General features: G+C 38.1%; 1 protein-coding gene across 1 annotated transcript in view; it reads left to right on the top strand.

Moving 5' to 3' along the window:
• kdm1a.S (lysine (K)-specific demethylase 1A S homeolog) overlaps window positions 1-15954 on the top strand; it is a 29941-nt gene extending 13987 nt beyond the window's left edge. The window contains exons 11-19 of the mRNA XM_018249584.2: window positions 101-235; window positions 318-391; window positions 5280-5391; window positions 7802-7934; window positions 8912-9099; window positions 10490-10604; window positions 10988-11115; window positions 12325-12471; window positions 15210-15954. Coding sequence (XP_018105073.1) covers window positions 101-235; window positions 318-391; window positions 5280-5391; window positions 7802-7934; window positions 8912-9099; window positions 10490-10604; window positions 10988-11115; window positions 12325-12471; window positions 15210-15389 — 1212 coding nt within the window. The 3' untranslated portion in view covers window positions 15390-15954. The remainder of the gene's footprint in view (window positions 1-100; window positions 236-317; window positions 392-5279; window positions 5392-7801; window positions 7935-8911; window positions 9100-10489; window positions 10605-10987; window positions 11116-12324; window positions 12472-15209) is intronic.
• Window positions 15955-19816: the final 3862 nt, after the last annotated feature.

Raw genomic sequence — 19816 nt, 5'->3', positions numbered from 1 at the left:
CACTGGTAAAACTGATCTGTTTGCTTCAGAAACACTACTATAGTTCATATAAACAAGCTGCTGTAATTTATTGTATCTAAAGTTTTGATATATTTTACAGATGGTCAATGTCAAAGAAAAGATCAAAGAACTTCATCAGCAATACAAGGAGGCATCTGAAGTGAAGCCTCCACGTGACATCACCGCTGAATTCTTGGTTAAGAGCAAACACCGAGACCTAACAGCACTTTGCAAGGTTTTTAGTTATTTAGTAGAAATTCATACATCTGAAGAAGTATTCACCACAATTGGAGATTCACATTTGTTTATTCCAATAGGAATATGACCAGCTAGCAGAATCCCAGGGTAAACTTGAAGAAAAATTACAAGAACTTGAGGCCAACCCTCCTAGGTATGTATCCTCTATGTATGCACATTTTTGGATTCAGATCTGGTAATACACATACTGTGTAAAAACATGCGTACAATAGACTTTGAAAATTCTCCCAGTGTATAAGCTAAAATCTAGCCTAGTGCAATTAAAATATAAATACACTCATGGACTGACATGAGGGGGAAATGTGCTACCAGGCACAGTGTTTATTTCTACACTTGCTTACTGACTTATTTGGAAAAACACTACAAAACCAAAGTAGAATCTGTGTCTTTTGTAAAGTATTGTTATTTCTGCAGTCAAAGAGTAGCTTGTCACATGTGTCTCTACTATGTATAGGCTTAACAGACCACTTTACTTAGACAGGGGCAGCATCTTATTTAGACTGCAGAAATAATGGAGATGAGGAGCTTCTTCAGTTCAGCTGACTGGTATGGGAAGTCCTCAGCATATAAACTCTTCCACTAATCCAATCACAATGGCAATTGTAACTTTTCAGAGAGATGACATCTAAAACTTGGAGAGTTTGGGATTACTTTGTAGTTACTGTGATAGGATTACCAAAGTATCATGCAACTCCTAGAAACAGGTGTTATTTGTAAAGGTGGCCATAGACGCACAGATAATATCGTACGAAACGAATTTTCGTCCGATATTCGTTGCGTGTATGGTGGAAAAAGAGCCGACCGATATCGGCAGAAGACTTGGATATCGGTCGGCTCGTCGATCGGGCTGGACGGAAAATTTTGATCGGGTGCCTTTGAAGGGACCCAAACATCGTCCATTGTTAGTGCTGAATCGTCAGATACAGGTAGAATTCTATTGTTTCTTCCCGTATATCTAACTGTATATCTGACGATTCAGCTCTACACGTGTGTATTAAAACGAACGATCTTTCTTGGAAAGATCTTTTTGAAGAAAGATCGTAATTGTTACGTCTATGGCCACCTTAAGAGTTGTATGAATGGATGTGTGAAGTGTTTTGAAAACGCTGGGGTACAGATGTTAGAACAGCACTGTATGTAGTGTTGTCGGAGGCCCCCATCTCTGTTCAGGGCTGGTTTCTCCACCTTGACATAAATCACCTCTTTCAAACCAGCGGTCTTCTTTATCCAAGATTTGGACATCTTGTTATCTTCAAATGAGTGTGCCTTGTCTTTTAGGTGTAGAAAGGCAGCTGTAGAGTTCGCCCTCCTATTCTGAGCCATCAAAATCATATGATTGCATTGATTTTTCTGCCTCTAATTTAACACCATGAATCCTGGTTACAAAATCTTTGGCATTCTGGATATGATGCACTGTGTTGCCTACCAACGGGCTAAGATGTTAGCCAAGATTTTTACGATGCTGTAACTCACTGAATTGATGCTGCTGCCAATGGGCCTCATTGGGGCTCCTTCTTTGTGTATCTTGGGCAGTCCGTATAAGCATGGTGTGGCTTCCCCGGGGTACAGATGGCGGTATAAAGCTTGATCGATGTCTTTCTCCTTTTCAAGTTGTTGTAGGCAACCTATCACCTTTTTCTTGTAACGACTCGTTGGGTCTTTCCTTAAGGGTTCATATGTATTGCTATCACCGAGTAGTATGGTTATCTTGCACAACTGTGCTTTGCCCTTTATCTGCTGACAGGATAGTGATGTTTGGGTCCTTACTAAGCAAATTGAGAGCTCTCCTCTCTTCTGTAGTAAGGTTCGAGGAAGGTGTTCTGGCACTTGACAAGGCAGCTGACACTTTTTGCCCGAGGTGTTCCGATTCCTTCTTTTGTATGTGATTATTATTGATGGCAGATTCGGTGGCTGTGATGAGTACAGCTGCTGGCATGTGTTGTGGTGTGACCACATAGTTTAACCCCTTGGCTAGCACATCCTTTTCTGTCTGTCTGGTTCTTAGCCCACGTGTCTTTGGTGTCTCATCTGCTTACAGGTTAGTTCTTCTGTCCTTTTCCAACTACTGCTTCATGACATTAAGGGCTATTCCACACGGGGAGATAGCGACGCGTTTGCGGTCGCGGCGACAGTCGCCGCGACCGGCGCAGGCGACAGTTTTGTATGGGCGCCTATGTAAAAACGCCTGTGCTAACCACACGAGGCGATGCGCTTTTCAACAGTCGCCTGAAAATGCCTCGCCAGGCTTTTTCAGGCGACTGTTGAAAAGCGCATCGCCTCGTGTGGTTAGCACAGGCGTTTTTACATAGGCGCCCATACAAAACTGTCGCCTGCGCCGGTCGCGGCGACTGTCGCGGCGCTTTGTCGCCGCGACCGCAAACGCGTCGCTATCTCCCCGTGTGGACTAGCCCTAAGGTGTTAAATTTGCTCATTTGTCTCTCCTAACTCTTAATGTATTGGGCCATCTGTGCATGTTCCACAAAAACAACCACCCTTTCCAGCATTACATCAAGTAGTTGTTTTGCCAGACTGGCTTAAGGGCCTCGATGGTGAAGTTGATCTGTCTGACCCGTTCATTAAGTAGATATTTTTGGGCCTTTTGTAAAATCTTGTTGACTCTGTGACCTTTTACGGTGGGACCCAGGCGTAAGCTACAAGGGGTGAGTCCCTGATGTCGGCATCTGAGATGTCATTGTGATTGGATTAGTGGAAGAGTTTATATGCCGAGGACTTTCCATACCAGTCAGTTGAACTAAAGAAGCTGCTTGGATGAGTAGTGAAATGTCTTCAATGATTACTCAGAAAGTCCAGTTGTTTTAGAATTACCTGTACTAGATATATCATGAACTGGATGTATGAAATCTTAATAGTCAATGGAGATGAGGGGGTTGGGATATAATAGTTGGAGACTGTTCCCTTTGAAAGTTTCGACAAGGGCAGAGGGATCACCTCACTTTCCAGTGCTAACATTTGAACTTCTTCTGTTAATGGGTTCTAAACCTAATTAGATAATGAATGGAATTTTTGAGCCCTCCTCTGAGCACTTGTAGTTTACATTATTTTTTTAATTAGTGGTTTCTGATATATTTGCTGTTTTTCAGCTGGTGTTATATTTTCTTTTCTGGCTTGCAGACATGGGCTGATCTGATAAGGAAGCCCCTGTCATTTCTGGTGCTGTAGCAATGTAGCAGAGATTAAATGCTGAGATTCAGTTTGCAGGGTCATTTTACAGCTTCTATGCTGATCTCCATAAGGTATGCACAGGTTACAACTGTAGGGCAAATACAAGCCTCTGTACTGGGGAGGGGGGGGGGCAGCTCCTTCTCTGACAGCTTGCAAGAGCATCAGTTTGCTCTCCATTTTTTTTTTTGTACTGAGTAGGGATGCCCTTTTAAAAACATCATATTTTCTGGTTTAAGCAGCAGTTAAACCTGACTAACGACACTTTTGACAGCTCCATTAAATTTACGACTAAGGCTGAATGATGTTCATTAAATTAGTTGTTTGTGTAACAGGTGCAGGTGCTTTAATTTAAGTGTTAAGGGATGAAAATATAATGTACTGTTGGCCTGCACTGGTAGAACTGGTGTGTTTGCTATAGAAACACAACTATAGTTTATATAAACAAGCTGCTGTGTAAACCTGGGGACAACCATTCAAGCAGAGGATACACACTAGATAACAGATACATACATTGTATACTATAGAACTTATCTGTTTTCGGCTATGTAGAAGTGTTGGTGTTGAGGTGGGAAAGAAAAGACTTGCCTTTAAGGCTTTCAAGTGAGCTACGACAGCTGAATCATTTCTAAGGTACAAGGACCCCAATAAATCATGCAAAAAAGCTATCAGGCAAGCTAAAATTGATATGTAAAAGTATATTGCAGCAAACAGTAAAAATAATCCAAAATTATCTTTTAAATATTTTAATAGTAAAAAAATTAAGCAGGAAGGGGTGGGACCCTTAATATCAGAGGGGGGTCAGTTGGTTGATGAAAACAAAAAACAAATTGCCTACACAAATGAGGAACCAGTTAATGATAGTCCCAATTCCAGTAATACAACTAATGATTCATGGTTCACACATGAGGAAATTCAAAAGAGACTAGAACGTGTTAAGATAAACAAAGGTCTGGGGCCAGATGGTATTCATCCCAGGGTACTTAGCGAGCTTAGCTCTGTGATTGCCAAAGCTCTTTACTTAATTTTTTCAGGATTCATTGAGGTCTGGAATGGTGCCGAGAGACTGGCGAATTGCTAATGTGGTGCCACTATTCAAAAAGGGATCCCATTCTTCAGTCTCGAACATATAGGCCAGTTAGTCTGACGTCAGTGGTGACGTCAGTGGTAGGAAAGCTTTTCTAAGGGTTAATAAAGGATAAGATACTGGACTTCATAGCAAATCATAATACTATGAGATTGTGCCAGACTAATTTAATTTCTTTTTATGAGAAGGTGAGCAGGGACCTTGATTCTGGGATAGCAGTGGATGAGATTTGCTTAGACTTTGGTAAAGCATTTGATACAGTGCCACATAGATATAGCTATTGTGATACTAAACTCTATAGTTAGTATAAATATGGGTATATATAATGAAAGTAGGAAGGGGTGTGTATATGGATGCAGGGTTATCATTTGGAGGGTTTGAACTTGATGGACTTCGTCTTTTTTCAACCCGAGTTAACTATGTAACTGTGTATCCTGTGCCTTTTCTAGCTTTGAACGGCTACCCCCATGGCTACACAGCAGCTTCTTTATATAAACTATAGTAGAGTTTCTGAAGCAAACACAACAGTTATACCACTGCAGGGCAACTTTGCATTATATTTTCATTTACTTAAAATTTTTGGTGTTACTGTTCCTTTAAGCTTGGCCACTATAATGATTCTTTAGGCAAATACAAAAAAATGTATAGCAGTTTTGCACTTGAACAGTTAAGCAACCTCTTTATATTTATAATCTATTGATCTTTATTGTTTATTAAACCTTTAACATTATATTTATTATTTTTCTTTACCTAGTGATGTTTACCTGTCATCTCGAGACAGACAGATATTGGATTGGCATTTTGCAAACTTAGAGTTTGCTAACGCAACCCCTCTCTCAACCCTCTCTCTGAAGCACTGGGACCAGGTAATATTAAACCTAGGGAGTTATTTACTAAAACCCCAAAATTTCTCCCTATTTTCTTAAAGGAAAACTAAACCCTACAAGTGAATATGTCTAAAAAAAAAAAAGCTGTATTGTATATACTAAACTTATTGCACCAGCCTAAAGTTTCAACAATCACATGATCAGTGGGCTCTGAGCAGCTGTTTAGAAGCTAAGCTTAGGGGTCGTCTCAAATTATTAAGCAGAAAATGAGGTTTGTTTATAATAATTAGCCTTGTAGCATCACCTTATATTACATTCTGATGCTAATGCACTGGTTTCTGTGCTGCCATGTAGTAATTATTTGTATTAATTACTAATCAGCCTTATATTGTGACATTTCTATTCTATGTGTACTGTATATTGTGAGTTGGTCCCTAAGCTCAGTAAGTGACAGCAGCACAGAACATGTGCAGTGAATCGGCAGAAAGGAAGATGGGGAGCATCTTTGGAGACACATATCTTTACTGCTAAAGGGCTGTGGTTGCCTTGTGCTAGTGCAGAAGCCCAAAACATAATGTTACAACATTTCTAGCTTATTTCTTTAGTTAAAGTTTAGTTCTGCTTTAAAACCACATTGACCAAACTCTCATGCACATTTTTACCATATTTATCAATAAATTTACTCTCAAAATCTGATGCGTCAATAGAATCATTAAAAAATCCGAATTTTAAAAAAATAACACACAAACACATTTTTTGGATTATTGTATGAAACCTGCGCAGATCATAATATTTTCCATTTGTAAAAGAGACATCTGCCATTGACTTCTACATGACCTTGGAAGGTTTGAGATGGAGTACTTTTTACTCTGACTTTTAGCAGCATCAGGGTTTAATAAATCTCGAAACATTTGAGGTTTTTTCCCCCTATGAAAAAAGTGTTTTCTGGTTTCTCTCCATTTTTTATTGTTCAAAGGGGTTGTTCACCTTCTAACACTTTTTCCAGTTCAGTTGGGTTCAGATAGTTCACCAGAAATAAAGACTATTTCCAATCATTTTCTATGTGTTGGTGTTTTTCTAATATTAAAGATTCATTTTTCACCTACTAAAGCAGCTCTGGGGGGGGGTCGCCGACCCTGTAAACTGTGCTAAATTGAAACATTTCGTTGATACATTTCTTATCTTTGTCCCTGCTGAGTAGAATCTCTGGTTTTCATTAAAGGCAGATGTTAGAATTGATACAATAGTTGCTAATATTCCAGAGTCTTTATTTCTGGCAAACTATCTGAAATCAACTGAAAGAGTTTTGGAAGGTGACCCATGAAATGGCTCTGCAGCACTTCTAAATAGTGAAAAAACTATTTTTTTGTGCCAAAGACTAGGCAACGTTTGGGCTCCTGCCCTTTCTCAAGCCTCGCCACCTTGAGTGATTGAGGGCTGGTGAGATAAATAGTTAAATAAACCCAAAAATAGGGGTGATGGCTTAGTGAAATTGTGTGTAGTCCTTATTATGAGATAATTGCTTAACTAACCCCATGAACAAAGTAGGTCTCTATAAAAATATATTGTGTAAAAACATACATGTAGGGTCACATGAGCCAATTAATGGACGATGCGCTGTCTCTTGCCCCCACACTTCTTTCTGTTACAGTTAGAGCTGCAGTATTTCTGGTCAGGTGATCTCTGAGGCAGCACAGAGAATATTATAAAACAGGCCCTCAACGGAAAAGATGTAAAAAGGGCAATGCTTATTTAAATATATATTCCAGTTTGATAACATTATTTAATATGCCAATTAATATAATATAAATCTGTTGCTTAGCTATTCATTTTGGAGGTATAGTCTTTCTTTAAAGGTTTATTGTTATGGAACAAAACAAGTTTTCCTTATAGGTATAAAGAGTGGTACTTGTGTAGTCTCAGTTTTAAAAAAATAACAAAAGTTTTACTTTTGTAGGAAACTTGACTTAGGTATTTTTCCTGATATTCATCTTACTGTTTCTACTTCCTGTATAGCTATAACACAGAAGTCTTTATTAGAGTCAAGACATATGTCGCCTGCTGGGAATTTTTTCTATGGGCCACAAAGCTTCACAAAAATACTTTACATGTGGTTATTCCAATAATTGCGCAAAAAATGTCAGACAGGAAGATTTTCTTGTACAATAAATGATTCGGATGTGATCTTTGATGCAGCTTATACTAATACCGAGCAGTTATTCTCAAACTATACATCAGGTCCCATAAAATCTCCATTCTATATGGGTGGGAGGAGTACAGACTCCTCCAAAATCGTAAAAAAAAAAAAAATCAACACTATATTAATTGATGTAAAGACAACGTCTTTAACCTTTTTCTTCAAAGGATCTAGTTTTTTTTTTTTTTGTGCTATGTGAATTAGTCATGGTTTAATGCTTTTTTGTAATTTTTTTTTTTTTTTTTTAAACAGGATGATGACTTTGAATTCACAGGCAGCCACCTAACAGTCCGAAATGGTTATTCCTGTGTTCCTGTGGCATTAGCAGAAGGGCTGGACATTAAATTAAATACTGCAGTCCGACAAGTACGATACACAGCATCAGGTATGTTACAATTTCTGTGCAGATACTGTATGTCATGGGGCAACATGCTATGAGTTGATGTTCATTTTAAAGGGGCCTCCACTCTAAAAAAAAAATTTGTGTATTGAAAGAAAATGTAATTCCTAGCAGCTTTTCAATATGCGTTATGTTACAGATTTTAAATTTTTTTACAGTTAATATAACAGGTGATGATGGTATTTATCTTCTTCTGATCTCTGGGTCTGCAACGGTCTGTGTACGAGAAGTCATACCTCAAAGACCAATCTTCCAGACAGACTTGTAAAATGATTAATAGTTTATTAAGTACATAAGGATACAGCCTTACGCGTTTCTTATCTTACAGACACTTAATCATAGGATAACCTATGATTAAGTGCCTGTAAGATGACATTGTTGCCTAGTAAAGAACCAGCGTGTAGGGTTTAGGGACTAGATATTTTTCCACTTGGGTTCCACTTAAAGAGGAGTCCCCCAAGGAAGAAGAGAAACTCTGGGTGGCCTGGATATATTCAGTTTATGTGCTCTATAGAATGGGATGCTCTACTCATAGTCCTGCTTGTGAGTATGTATTTACTACTCAGGTACACTGCCATGTATTGTCTTTTTCATCTACTTTGTGGATTGTTCCAAATTAGTTCTGGTTAATATTATAAGAACCCATTCTTTTTGGAAATATCACAGATTACAGTTAAACTACACCCTGCCTCCACACCAATGCAAGGGCTCACACCTGAGAGTAATAGGTCTGATCTGGAGCAAATGTATTGGTAAAGCTGATAGTTTTGAGTAAAAGTGCCGCTCCATTTACTATAGCCTTACAATGTAAAAAAGAAAAAAAAAAATCTTTAGATTGTGAACTGAAGTAAAAGGCTGAAGATGGAGGGATAGCTATTTTTCAAATTTTTTCTTTCCCCTGGAACATTTATTTTTTGACTTGTGTTGTTTACTGAGTCATATTCTGTATTTTGCCCTTACAGGGTGTGAAGTTATAGCAGTTAACACTCGGTCTACAAGCCAGACTTTCATATATAAATGTGATGCTGTCCTTTGTACTCTTCCACTGGGAGTACTTAAACAACAACCACCAGCGGTACAGTTTGTACCCCCACTCCCAGAGTGGAAGACATCAGCTGTTCAAAGAATGGGATTTGGAAACCTCAACAAGGTGATCTACCAATTTTATTTCATATTGATGTATCCTACATTCCTCTTTGAAATGAAAATACCTGCTCTTTGTGTTCGTCAACATACACTGCTCTGATATTTCTCTGTTTTATTCCTATTATATCATTGACAAATACCCTCCTTGAATAACCAAGACTCATTGTCAAACTAACAATTTCATTACTTTCACTTTAGTTCCTGTGGTAAGCTTGTTTTTTTTAAGTATAGTGCATATTAATATAACTGTCCAGTGTAGGCTTTACATATACAGGTTACGCAAGTAAGTAACAGGCTTTAAGTCAGTTTGTAATGCAAGTGTTGGTCATCGAGCTTTGCAGTACTGGTAGGGGATCCCTTATTTGGAAACCCATTATCCCGAATTACGGGAAGGCCATCTCCTGTCAATTTTAAGCAAATAATTCTAATTTAATAATAATAAAACATAGCCTGTACTTGACCTGAAATAAACTGCAGAAACCTGTATTGGCAAAACAATCAAATTGGGTTTATTTCATTGTTATATAATTATTTTTTTTAAGGAAACATATGGAGATCCAAACTACAGAAATATGACTTATCCAGAAACCCCAGGTCTTAAGCATTCTGAATAATCAATCCTATGCCTGAAATACAACAATATACTAACAAATTCTGGACTTATTGTATCAAAAATTACATTACATTATTATGGCTTTTGTCCTGAGGAAGAGCAATAAAGTAAGACTTGTGTAACTTTTTGATACAAGTCCAGAGTGCGTCTGTATATTGTTGTGTTTTGGATATATGCGTGAGGAAATTCGGCAGAGATCCCTGGTCTGACTTGCTCCTGGCTAACTGAAAGGAGTGCAGGCCAATCTACATAGCTGTTTAGATTCTATACCTATACGTCATTATAGGCAAATCTAAATGTAAAGCATTTTTCCGAATTTATTAAACCCCCGAGAATAAAAAAGTCTGAATCTGAAAGTCCGGGATCTCAGACCTGTTGAGGTTGCATATAAGTCAATGGGAGAAGTCCCAATGATTTTTTGATGTGCGCTTGGTTTCGTGCAATACTCAAGTTTTTGGATGAAAATTCCAAAAAAAATCGTGAAAACTGGATTTTTTCCCACAAAGCAAATTTTCGGGAAAATGTAATAATAAATAAGCATAAAAACCAGAGTGGTTATAGTCAGAGTTTGTAGCAGAAAACATTGAGATAAATTCGGACTAATAACCCCCTAATAGTTTTAGTCCTGTGCTAAACATTATTGTTCAATATGCCACAAATAGTGGCCCTCTGCTATGTTCTTTTTGTTTATGTTGTGATGAATTCAGCAAGATTTTCATGTTCTTGTAAACAAGTCTAAAATATTAATATTTAAAATTTACCTTCTCTGTTTCTTTTTCAGGTGGTTCTTTGCTTTGACAGAGTATTTTGGGATCCCTCTGTAAACTTGTTTGGTCATGTTGGGAGCACCACTGCCAGCAGGGGGGAGCTTTTCTTGTTCTGGAATCTCTACAAAGGTTAATGAACTATTTAATTTTTTTTGGTTACAGTAACTTTAGCATAATCCTGCTCTGCAGTCCATTTAATAAGAAGTTTGGGCAAATACTCATCTGTTTAGGTCTAAAGTAAAAAAAAGAACGTAAAGCCTTTTATTGGGTGCCAGTTTTATCAGAATGAATTCCTTTTTTTTTTTTTTTCAACCAGTTGGGAAAAAAAAAAAAAGGAATTCATTCTGATAAAACTGGCACCCAATAAAAGGCTTTAAGTTTTTTTTCAAATGTTTATTCAACGTGTTGGCAATTAGAGGGGGATCTGTCTTTTGATATAGCTATATATGTCATTTTTTTTTGATGTAGCTATATATGTTATATATAATTATTTATTTATTTTTTGATAACAGCACCAATATTGCTGGCTTTGGTAGCAGGAGAAGCTGCAGGGATTATGGAAAATATCAGTGATGATGTTATTGTTGGACGCTGTTTGGCCATCCTCAAAGGGATATTTGGAAGCAGTGCTGTTCCTCAGGTCAGTATAACATTGTTTTTGAAGATTGCCTTGCTAGAGCTCTTTATTTATATATATATATATTTACAAGTTTTAACGTTTTTCCAAAAGAAAAAGGAAATAAAAATGGAGAGAGTTAAAGGAAAGGAAAGAAAAAGGTTACGGAGAAACAATAACATTTGGACTTTACATCCTCAAAATGTGTTGATGTGAAAGTACTAGTGCAATAATTAAAGGGGAACTCCAGGTTCCAAACCAAAATTTAATAAAGAGGCCCACATAATACAGAAACCCCTAATATACCCATCACAGTTACCTGTTTCAAAAAGTATGAATAAATGCCATTTACTATGCTGAAATTCAGCTGTTTAACATTTCTTCTCTTTCTGCATCATTTAAAATCCTGGCAGGGAAGGAGGGACTAAAACACAGATGTTACAAATTGTAACAACTTCTCCACAGCTTACAGACAGCATGCAGGAACTACATAACCCACAATGCATTGCACCATGATGTTCTGTTCCTTATTGAAATCATGTGTGCAGGGAATTGTGGGGTTTGGAGGATGCAGGCTAAGGACAGCTGGCTGTTGATACAAGATAACAGTAGTCAGCCAGCTCAACAAAGTAGTCTGAAAGATCAGCAGAAGAGCAGGGGGTTGGTCTTAGGGGACTGTCAGAAACCATTAAAAATCATGAAAAGTCTGCATATTTTTTAAATGATATATATTGCAAAGTTGCTTGAAATTATGTTTACTTTTCAAAAAGCTTAAGTTATATTTTTGTGGAGTTCCCCTTTAAATCGTATCGACAAAAGGCATTTTAGGTAGGATTATTTCATTTGGCATAACTTCAGTCCATAGGGGTGTCTGTAGTAATTTTGCAAGTGTCCCAAGGGTACCACATATCTCTGAGTGGGCATACAGGATGTCTTCTAATCTCCTCTGTAAAGTAATGCATGTTTTGGCTCTGGTATAATTATAGTAAAGATAGTTTGGGGGCCAACCAGAAAGCCACGACCCATCTTGCCAATGCCATCTTCCTGTGGGTCCGTGGAGGTTTTGGAAAAAGTAAACATAACAGTGCTACTTTAGGGTAGGAGATATTGTTGTGTCAAATATTTTTGCAACCATCCGAAAAACCTAGGTTTGAAACAGATGTGACTGCTACATTGAAATAAAGTCCTTTTTTTATATAGCTATTTCATACATTTAAACCTCTATTCCTGCAGCCAAAAGAAACTGTTGTCAGCCGCTGGCGGGCTGACCCGTGGGCCAGAGGTTCTTATTCATACGTAGCTGCTGGTTCTTCAGGAAATGATTATGACTTAATGGCTCAGCCAATTACTCCTGGCCCTGCCATTCCTGGTGCACCACAGGTTAGTAAATTTCATCAATAGACAAACTATTCCAAATTAGCATGGAGCAATTTTGTCTGATCTTGTGGATTTTCAAGTATATTTAGGGGCTGATTCACTAACTTCGAGTGAAGGATTCGAAGTAAAAAAACGTCGAATTTCGAAGTGTTTTTTGGGGTACTTTGACCTTCGTCTACGACTTCGAATCGAACTATTCGAACTAAAAATCGTTCGACCATTCGATAATCGAAGTACTGTCTCTTTAAGAAAAAACTTCGACCCCCTAGTTCGCCATCTAAAAGCTACTGAACTCAATGTTAGCCTATGGGGAAGGTCCCCATAGGCTTTCCTAAGTTTTTTTGATCGAAGGATATGCCTTCGATCGTTGGATTTTATCGTTCGATCGCACTATTTGCGCTAAAATACTTTGATATTCGAAGTCGAAGGATTTTAATTCCCAGTCGAATATCGAGGGTTAATTAACCCTCGATATTCGACCCTTTGTGAATCGGCCCCTTAGTGTTATTTCTATGAATAGATGCTTTTAAACAAATGCACGTTTGCTTTTTACTACATTTAAATTAAAACATGCCTTTTTTTAGATATTTTTTTTTATGGGAGTATAACTTTTTCTGTAATTCTGGACTTTGGATCTAAGAAGATTAGGCATGTACTGACAAATATTTATATACAATACACAAAAGCCATGAATATCTTATCTTATCGTAAATTATATCCTTATAAACGGTGAGTTCTGATGTCATTTCTGTCACATGATTAACTGAAACGTGTGTATTATAATAAATAAAGTACCCCCACTTGCAAAATATGAGGATATTAGAAGTTACCTCGGAGTTCCATGACCTTTAGCCTCGTGTTTTTATATGGTCATGTTCATACTCCTTTCATACTCCTTTAAAGGGGTGGTTCACCGTCAAGTTAACTTTTAGTATGTTATAGAATGGCTGATTCTAAGCAACTTTTTTAATTGTCTTTCATGTTATTTTTGTTTCAATTGGCCTTCATGTTTTATTTTGGAAAGATTTGCCTTTTTCTTCTGACTCTTTCCAGCTTTACAATGGGGGTCACTGACCCCCATCTAAAAACAAATGGTCTGTAAGGCTACAAAATTTTTGTTATTGCTACTTTTTATAACTCATCTGTCTATTTAGTAGGGATGTACCGAATCCACTTTTGGATTCGGCCAAACCCTGGAATCGGTCGGGAAAGATTTGGCCGAATACCGAAACTAATCCTAATTTGCATATGCAAATTAGTGGTGGGAAGGGGAAAAATATTTTACTTTATTGTTTTGTGACAAAAAGTCCTGCGATTTCCCTCCCCGCCCCTAATCTGCATTTGCAAATTATGATTCGGTTCGGCCTGGCAAAAGAATTCAGATAAATCCGAATCCTGCTGAAAAAGGATGAATCCTGCCCGAATCCCGCACTGAATCCTGGATTTGGTGCATCCCTGCTATTTAGGTCCTCTTCTATTCATATTTCAGTCTCTTATTCAAATCAGTGTGGTTGCTAGGGTAACTTGGACCCTAGCAACCAGACTGCTAGAATTGCAAACTGGAGAGCTTATGAATAAAAAGCTAAATAACTCAAAAACCACAAATAATAAAGAATGAAAACTAATTGCAAATTTTCTCAGAATATCACTCTCAACAATATACAGTTAATTTAAAGGCGAACAACCCCTTTAAATGTTGGAATACAGACCAGAACAAAGGAACCTACAACTTCTTAAAGCCAGTGTTGTTTTTAAATAAATACATATATGAATAGACACAGCAGCCCCCATATTTATTTAGGCACGTTGAAAATACAGTAGTTACCTTCTTCGTCATATTAATATAGGCAGAGCAGGGATTTTGTTTCCATATTTATCTACATACAGGCAAGATGCAGGTACATTGACACCATTAGTTAAATGTACTTGCACCAAAGACACAACCCTTCTGAATCGCACACAGATGTCTTTTTGATGCCAAGCACAGGAAATGATGCATCATGACTCTGAAAAGTCTAAATTTTCTTGACTCAACTCGTGCAGTTTGACCAGACACCCCCTCATGCCCACAATTACATTGGAATTGTATGGAAAAAAAATAGTGCATTTGGGGTAATTAAAAAAAAAAAAGTTGCCTGTTTTACCCTTAACCCTTTACCCTTGTAAATGAGCCTTAAAAATATTTAATTTTTGACATTATTATGCAGGTGGAAGGAAGGGCAGCAAGGGGGAACAGACTTTAGCTGCAGGTGAAATATTTATTGAGCGAAAAGGTTATATGAGAGTGAAAGTTTTAGGCCACAGCAGGAAGCCCCCACACGCTGCCAGTTTGACAGCTCTCTTTTACAAGAATACCTGGGATAGAAAATAAATGTTCACCCCAGTTCTACCCCTAATTGACTTTTTTGGAATATCTCATACAGCACTATTTTAGCCCCACAGTTGGGGAACCAGTGATGTAGAAGGAGCAAAAGGCTAAAGGAAAATACTTACTGTATTCCTCAGTATTTCCATTAAGTAAACAGCACTGTTATTGCACTGTATAAAATGCTATACAAGAAATTGTAATATTGGTAAAATGTGTTAACATGGAAAACTGGTTCTTGTAGTAAAAGTCAGTCTTTACATTGTTTTTTTTGTTTTTTTTAAATAAGTAAACATTTACAACTGTATAAGAATGCTCTTTATTTTATTAATATTTTGGTCTGTAAAAAAACATTTTTGTTTTTCTTATCAATCAGCCTATACCGCGCCTTTTCTTTGCGGGTGAACACACAATTAGAAATTATCCAGCAACTGTCCACGGGGCTCTGCTGAGTGGATTGAGGGAAGCTGGCCGTATTGCTGACCAGTTCCTTGGAGTCATGTATAACCTACCTCGTCAGGCTACCCCTGGGGTTCCAGCACCAACCATATCGTAAAGCTCAACTAGATCTTGAAAACATGACGGATTCATTACATATGGACACACATCTCTCCAACCATCAAAAAGCATTAACGGATTTCTTATTTTCTACGTTTTTTTCCCCCTGCTGATTTTTTAAACAATGGATACTTACGACATGGAAACCATGTTAGACTGTATTAGTCAGCATTTTTTTTTTATCTTATAATAAAATCAGTGGTAAAGCCTTGTGCAAACAGATATTTTGTCAATTATCTAAAAAGGGGACTCCACAGTTTGCACTTGTTTCCTTAACCCCTCTTCTGAATTCTCGTAATAGTGGTTGCATTAGGTAAAGTGCTGGGCTACACACAACATTGAAGAGACAAAAAGTGGATATTTACCAAGCATACATTTGCAGTGAACTTATACAAAGTATTTCAATATAAAGGGGTGACGGGGATGCGAATGGCCTTATTGTTAACATTATTTGGGTATTTGGATATGATTTTTCGGTAACAGTGATTTATAAATCATGTGTCCATTAGCATAATGTCTTATTGAGTTTTTATTTTAAATATTAAAATTGTTTATTAAAATTAGTTTTCAATTGTCTAGTTTTCTTCCCTTTTTATATTTTTCATTGCAAGCAATCAGTAGATCCAGGCATGTACTATGAATTCAGAGCAATGCATAAAGAAGTGAAGCAAATTCAGATTGGTAAAATCCGTGGTGGGCTAAATATTGTGGACATTTATACATCTATCACCAGAATTATCCCATTTCCCACTTATAATGGACATTTTGTTGAAAGAGTAGGATAGTTCACTTGCTAATTAAAAATACAATCCCAAACTAGTTAGAAACTAAAAGCAATAAGGAGCCTATCCTGTCTAGTAAAAGATCTTATGTCCATATGTTGGAAATGTTTATAGTTTATATAAACAAGTTGATGTGTAGCCATGGGGGCAGCCATTTAAAGCTGAAAAAGTAGAAAAGGCACAGGATACACAGCAGATAACAGATAAGCTCTGTAGTACTCTGGGATTATTCAGAACGTATCTGTTATCTACTTTGTATCCTGTGCTTAAATGACTGCCACCATTGCTACACAACAGCTTGTTTATATACAGTCATATCATAAAGTTTGGGAACCCCTCTCAACCTGCATATCTGTACAATATTATTATTAAATTAAAGTAGGCCATACTATTGGTACATATGTGATACCACCCATGTCTCTGCCCGAAATGCATGTACAACTGTACTATTGATATAGGTCTGGTAATCAGCCAGTTCATGGTGCATCAGCAGATGGGAAATACAAAGCTGCAGCTAATCTTTAATCTCTGCTGTTCCGGTAATTTGTGGAGTTTTCACAAACAGAATAGTAGGAACCCTATCGTCCTTACGCACTCCAAATTAGTTCAAACTGTGGGCCATTTATTGCTGCCTTAACTTAAAAGAAGGGTGAATCTCCCTACATTAACAGCCCCATCCTGTCAAAGGGGTGCATACAAAGTCTGCCCCGACATTAAGAGGGTTTTATTCAAAATGTCCTTATAAATATATGATTGCAGGAGTTTTTTTTCCCAAAGGATGCAAGAGCAGTTTGGGTGACCTGTAGCCTAAAAAATGACTGGAGTTTGATAACGAGACCCAGGTAGCACCCTTGCATTTTTGTTAAGGAGTGTCTGCATTAAAAAAAATACCAAAACAAACTAAGCTCTTGTGGAATGAGCCGTGAAAAAAGGCAGATGTACAGTTACAATAATTTACTCCACTGTCAAAAAAAACAGTGGTATGTCTTTCATTTCCCAGTGTACTGGAGTGTTTTCTAAACAAAGATTTTTAGTGAAGCAGTATTCAGTTGTATGAAATTAAATCAAATGTGAAAAACCGGCTTATAATTTTGCTAATTTGAATGCATGTAACTGCTCAATACTGATTACTGGCAACACCAAATTGGTTGGATTAGCTCGTTAAGCCTTGAACTTCATAGGCAGGTGTGTCCAATCATGAGAAAAGGTATATAAGGTGGCCAATTGCAAGTTATGCTTCTGTTTGACTCTCTTCTGAAGAGTGACAGCATGGGATCCTCAAAGCAACTCTCAAAAGATCTGAAAACAAACTGTGTTTAGTATCATGGTTTATGGGAAGGCTACAAAAAGCTATCTCGGAGGTTTAAACTGTCAGTTTCAACTGCAAGGAATGTAATCAGCAAATGGAAGGCCACAGGCACAGTTGCTGTAAAACCCAGGTCTGGCAGTCCAGGAAAAATACAGGAGCGGCATATATGGAAGATTGTGAGAATGGTTACAGACAACCCAATGGTCACCTCCAAAGACCTGCAAGAACATCTTGCTGCAGATGGTGTATCTGTACATCGTTCTACAATTCAGCCCAATTAGCACAAAGAACATCTGTATGGCAGGGTGATGAGAAAGAAGCCCTTTCTGCACTCACGCCACAAACAGAGTCCCTTGTTGTATGCAAAAGCTTATTTGTCGAATAATAATTGGAACAAAATGCTTTGGACTGATTTGAATTCAACCCAATATCAACAAATGCTTCAGGATAATGTTCAAGCAAAAAGATGGGCAATAGGTTGCTCCTTCTGAAGCAAAACCCCAAGGAGGGTTGTCTGATTCCCCTGGTCAAACAGTAATAGAGTGGATGGAGTAAAATCATGGGAGTTGAGTTACAGTGCCCTTTAAGCAAATATGTAAAATAATGAGGTTACCTGAAATAGATAAAGACCTATGGGAAACTCTAATCAGCACCCATGATAAGTGGCAAAAGAAAAATGGTTTGAAAGTCAGGCAAGGACATGGTTAACTGAGAGTAAAAAGAAACGAGCTAGAATTGTAGAATGTTTTTATTGCAGCACATATAGATAAGCTTACTGCCTCCTGGCCAGACTGAAGAATTTTAGATCATCAAAACTATCCTGATAATGGGGCTGCTTTGTTCTCTACCTTAAGGGCTATTCCACACGGGGAGATAGCCACGCGTTTGCGGTCGCGGCGACAAAGCGCCGCGCCAGTCGCCGCGACCGGCTCAGGCGACAGTTTTGTATGGGCGCCTATGTAAAAACGCCTGTGCTAACCACACAAGGCGATGCGCTTTTCAACAGTCGCCTGAAAAAGCCTGGCGAGGCATTTTCAGGCGACTGTTGAAAAGCGCATCGCCTCGTGTGGTTAGCACAGGCGTTTTTACATAGGCGCCCATACAAAACTGTCGCCTGCGCCGGTCGCGGCGACTGGCGCGGCGCTTTGTCGCCGCGACCGCAAACGCGTGGCTATCTCCCCGTGTGGACTAGCCCTAAAAGGTTAAAGCCTGAGAAGAATGTCAGATAGGGGGTTTAAGGGGTGAAACAGATTAAGGAGTTTGAAACAATCAAAGGGCAAATAAACAAGTTCGCCACTATCTGGTCCAACACAAGCACATACAATGTCCCTTTTAACTCAAAGCCCTTCACCTTACATGGGAGAGGGAACACCAATTTCTGCTTCTCCCACAAGACGTGGTAAGTGCTTATCCATTACGCACACAAGCTATATTTGAAGGGGATAATACCACACCCAAATATAGTATTACTTGGTATCAATCCTTTCCACTATTTTAGAGTACTGTAAAGCCCATATGGTAAAAGAGGAAGACATTGGAGGAGAATCACCAAAGATAAGGGATAGGAAGGAGAAACTTTAATTAAAGCCCTAGAAGCACATTGGTTGGTGGACAAATTAAACAAAACTTGGGCACATGACACCAGCCTTAGACAAACAAGTGAGGAGAGGTCTGTGGAGTTCTTCCATAAACTTAAGACAGCATTTATTGAAGCTGGTTACCTAGAAACCAATGAAAAGGATAAAATCCAATTAAGAGCTACACACTTGGACTAAGGAAGGAATATAATGACACTTTAATAACTTCCAGGCCAGAGCTAGAACTTTAAAGGAAGATGTAATGTCCTCAATCCCACCATCATAAAGATACCACAAAAAGGGGCACAAACAATATTGAAACCCATGACTACTATGAGTTAATGGAAACTATCAAGCAGGATTTGCTGTAGTAAATTATTTTACTAGTATTATTACTAGTATTATTACTAGTATTATTACTAGTAGTATTATTTGATGTTTTAGTTCAGGGGTCCCCAACCTTTTTTTACTCGTGAGCCACATTTAAATGTAAAAAAAGGGTTGGAGAGCAACACAAACATGAAAAGGTCTATGGGGATGTCAAATAAGAGCTGTGGTTGGCTGTTTGGTAGCCCCTATATGGACTGGTAGCCTACAGGAGTCTTTGTTTGGCAGTACATCTGGTTTTTATACAACCAACACTTGCCTCTAAGCCAGGAATTGAAAAATAAGCACCTGCTTTGAGACCACTGGGAGCAACAACCAAGGTGTTGGTGAGCAACATGTTGCTCATGAGCTGCTGGTTGGGGAATCACTA

Source organism: Xenopus laevis, chromosome 2S, assembly GCF_017654675.1.
Source record: "Xenopus laevis strain J_2021 chromosome 2S, Xenopus_laevis_v10.1, whole genome shotgun sequence".
NCBI classification, from domain to species: Eukaryota; Metazoa; Chordata; class Amphibia; order Anura; family Pipidae; genus Xenopus; species Xenopus laevis.
This window is presented reverse-complemented; position numbering and strand designations above follow the sequence as displayed.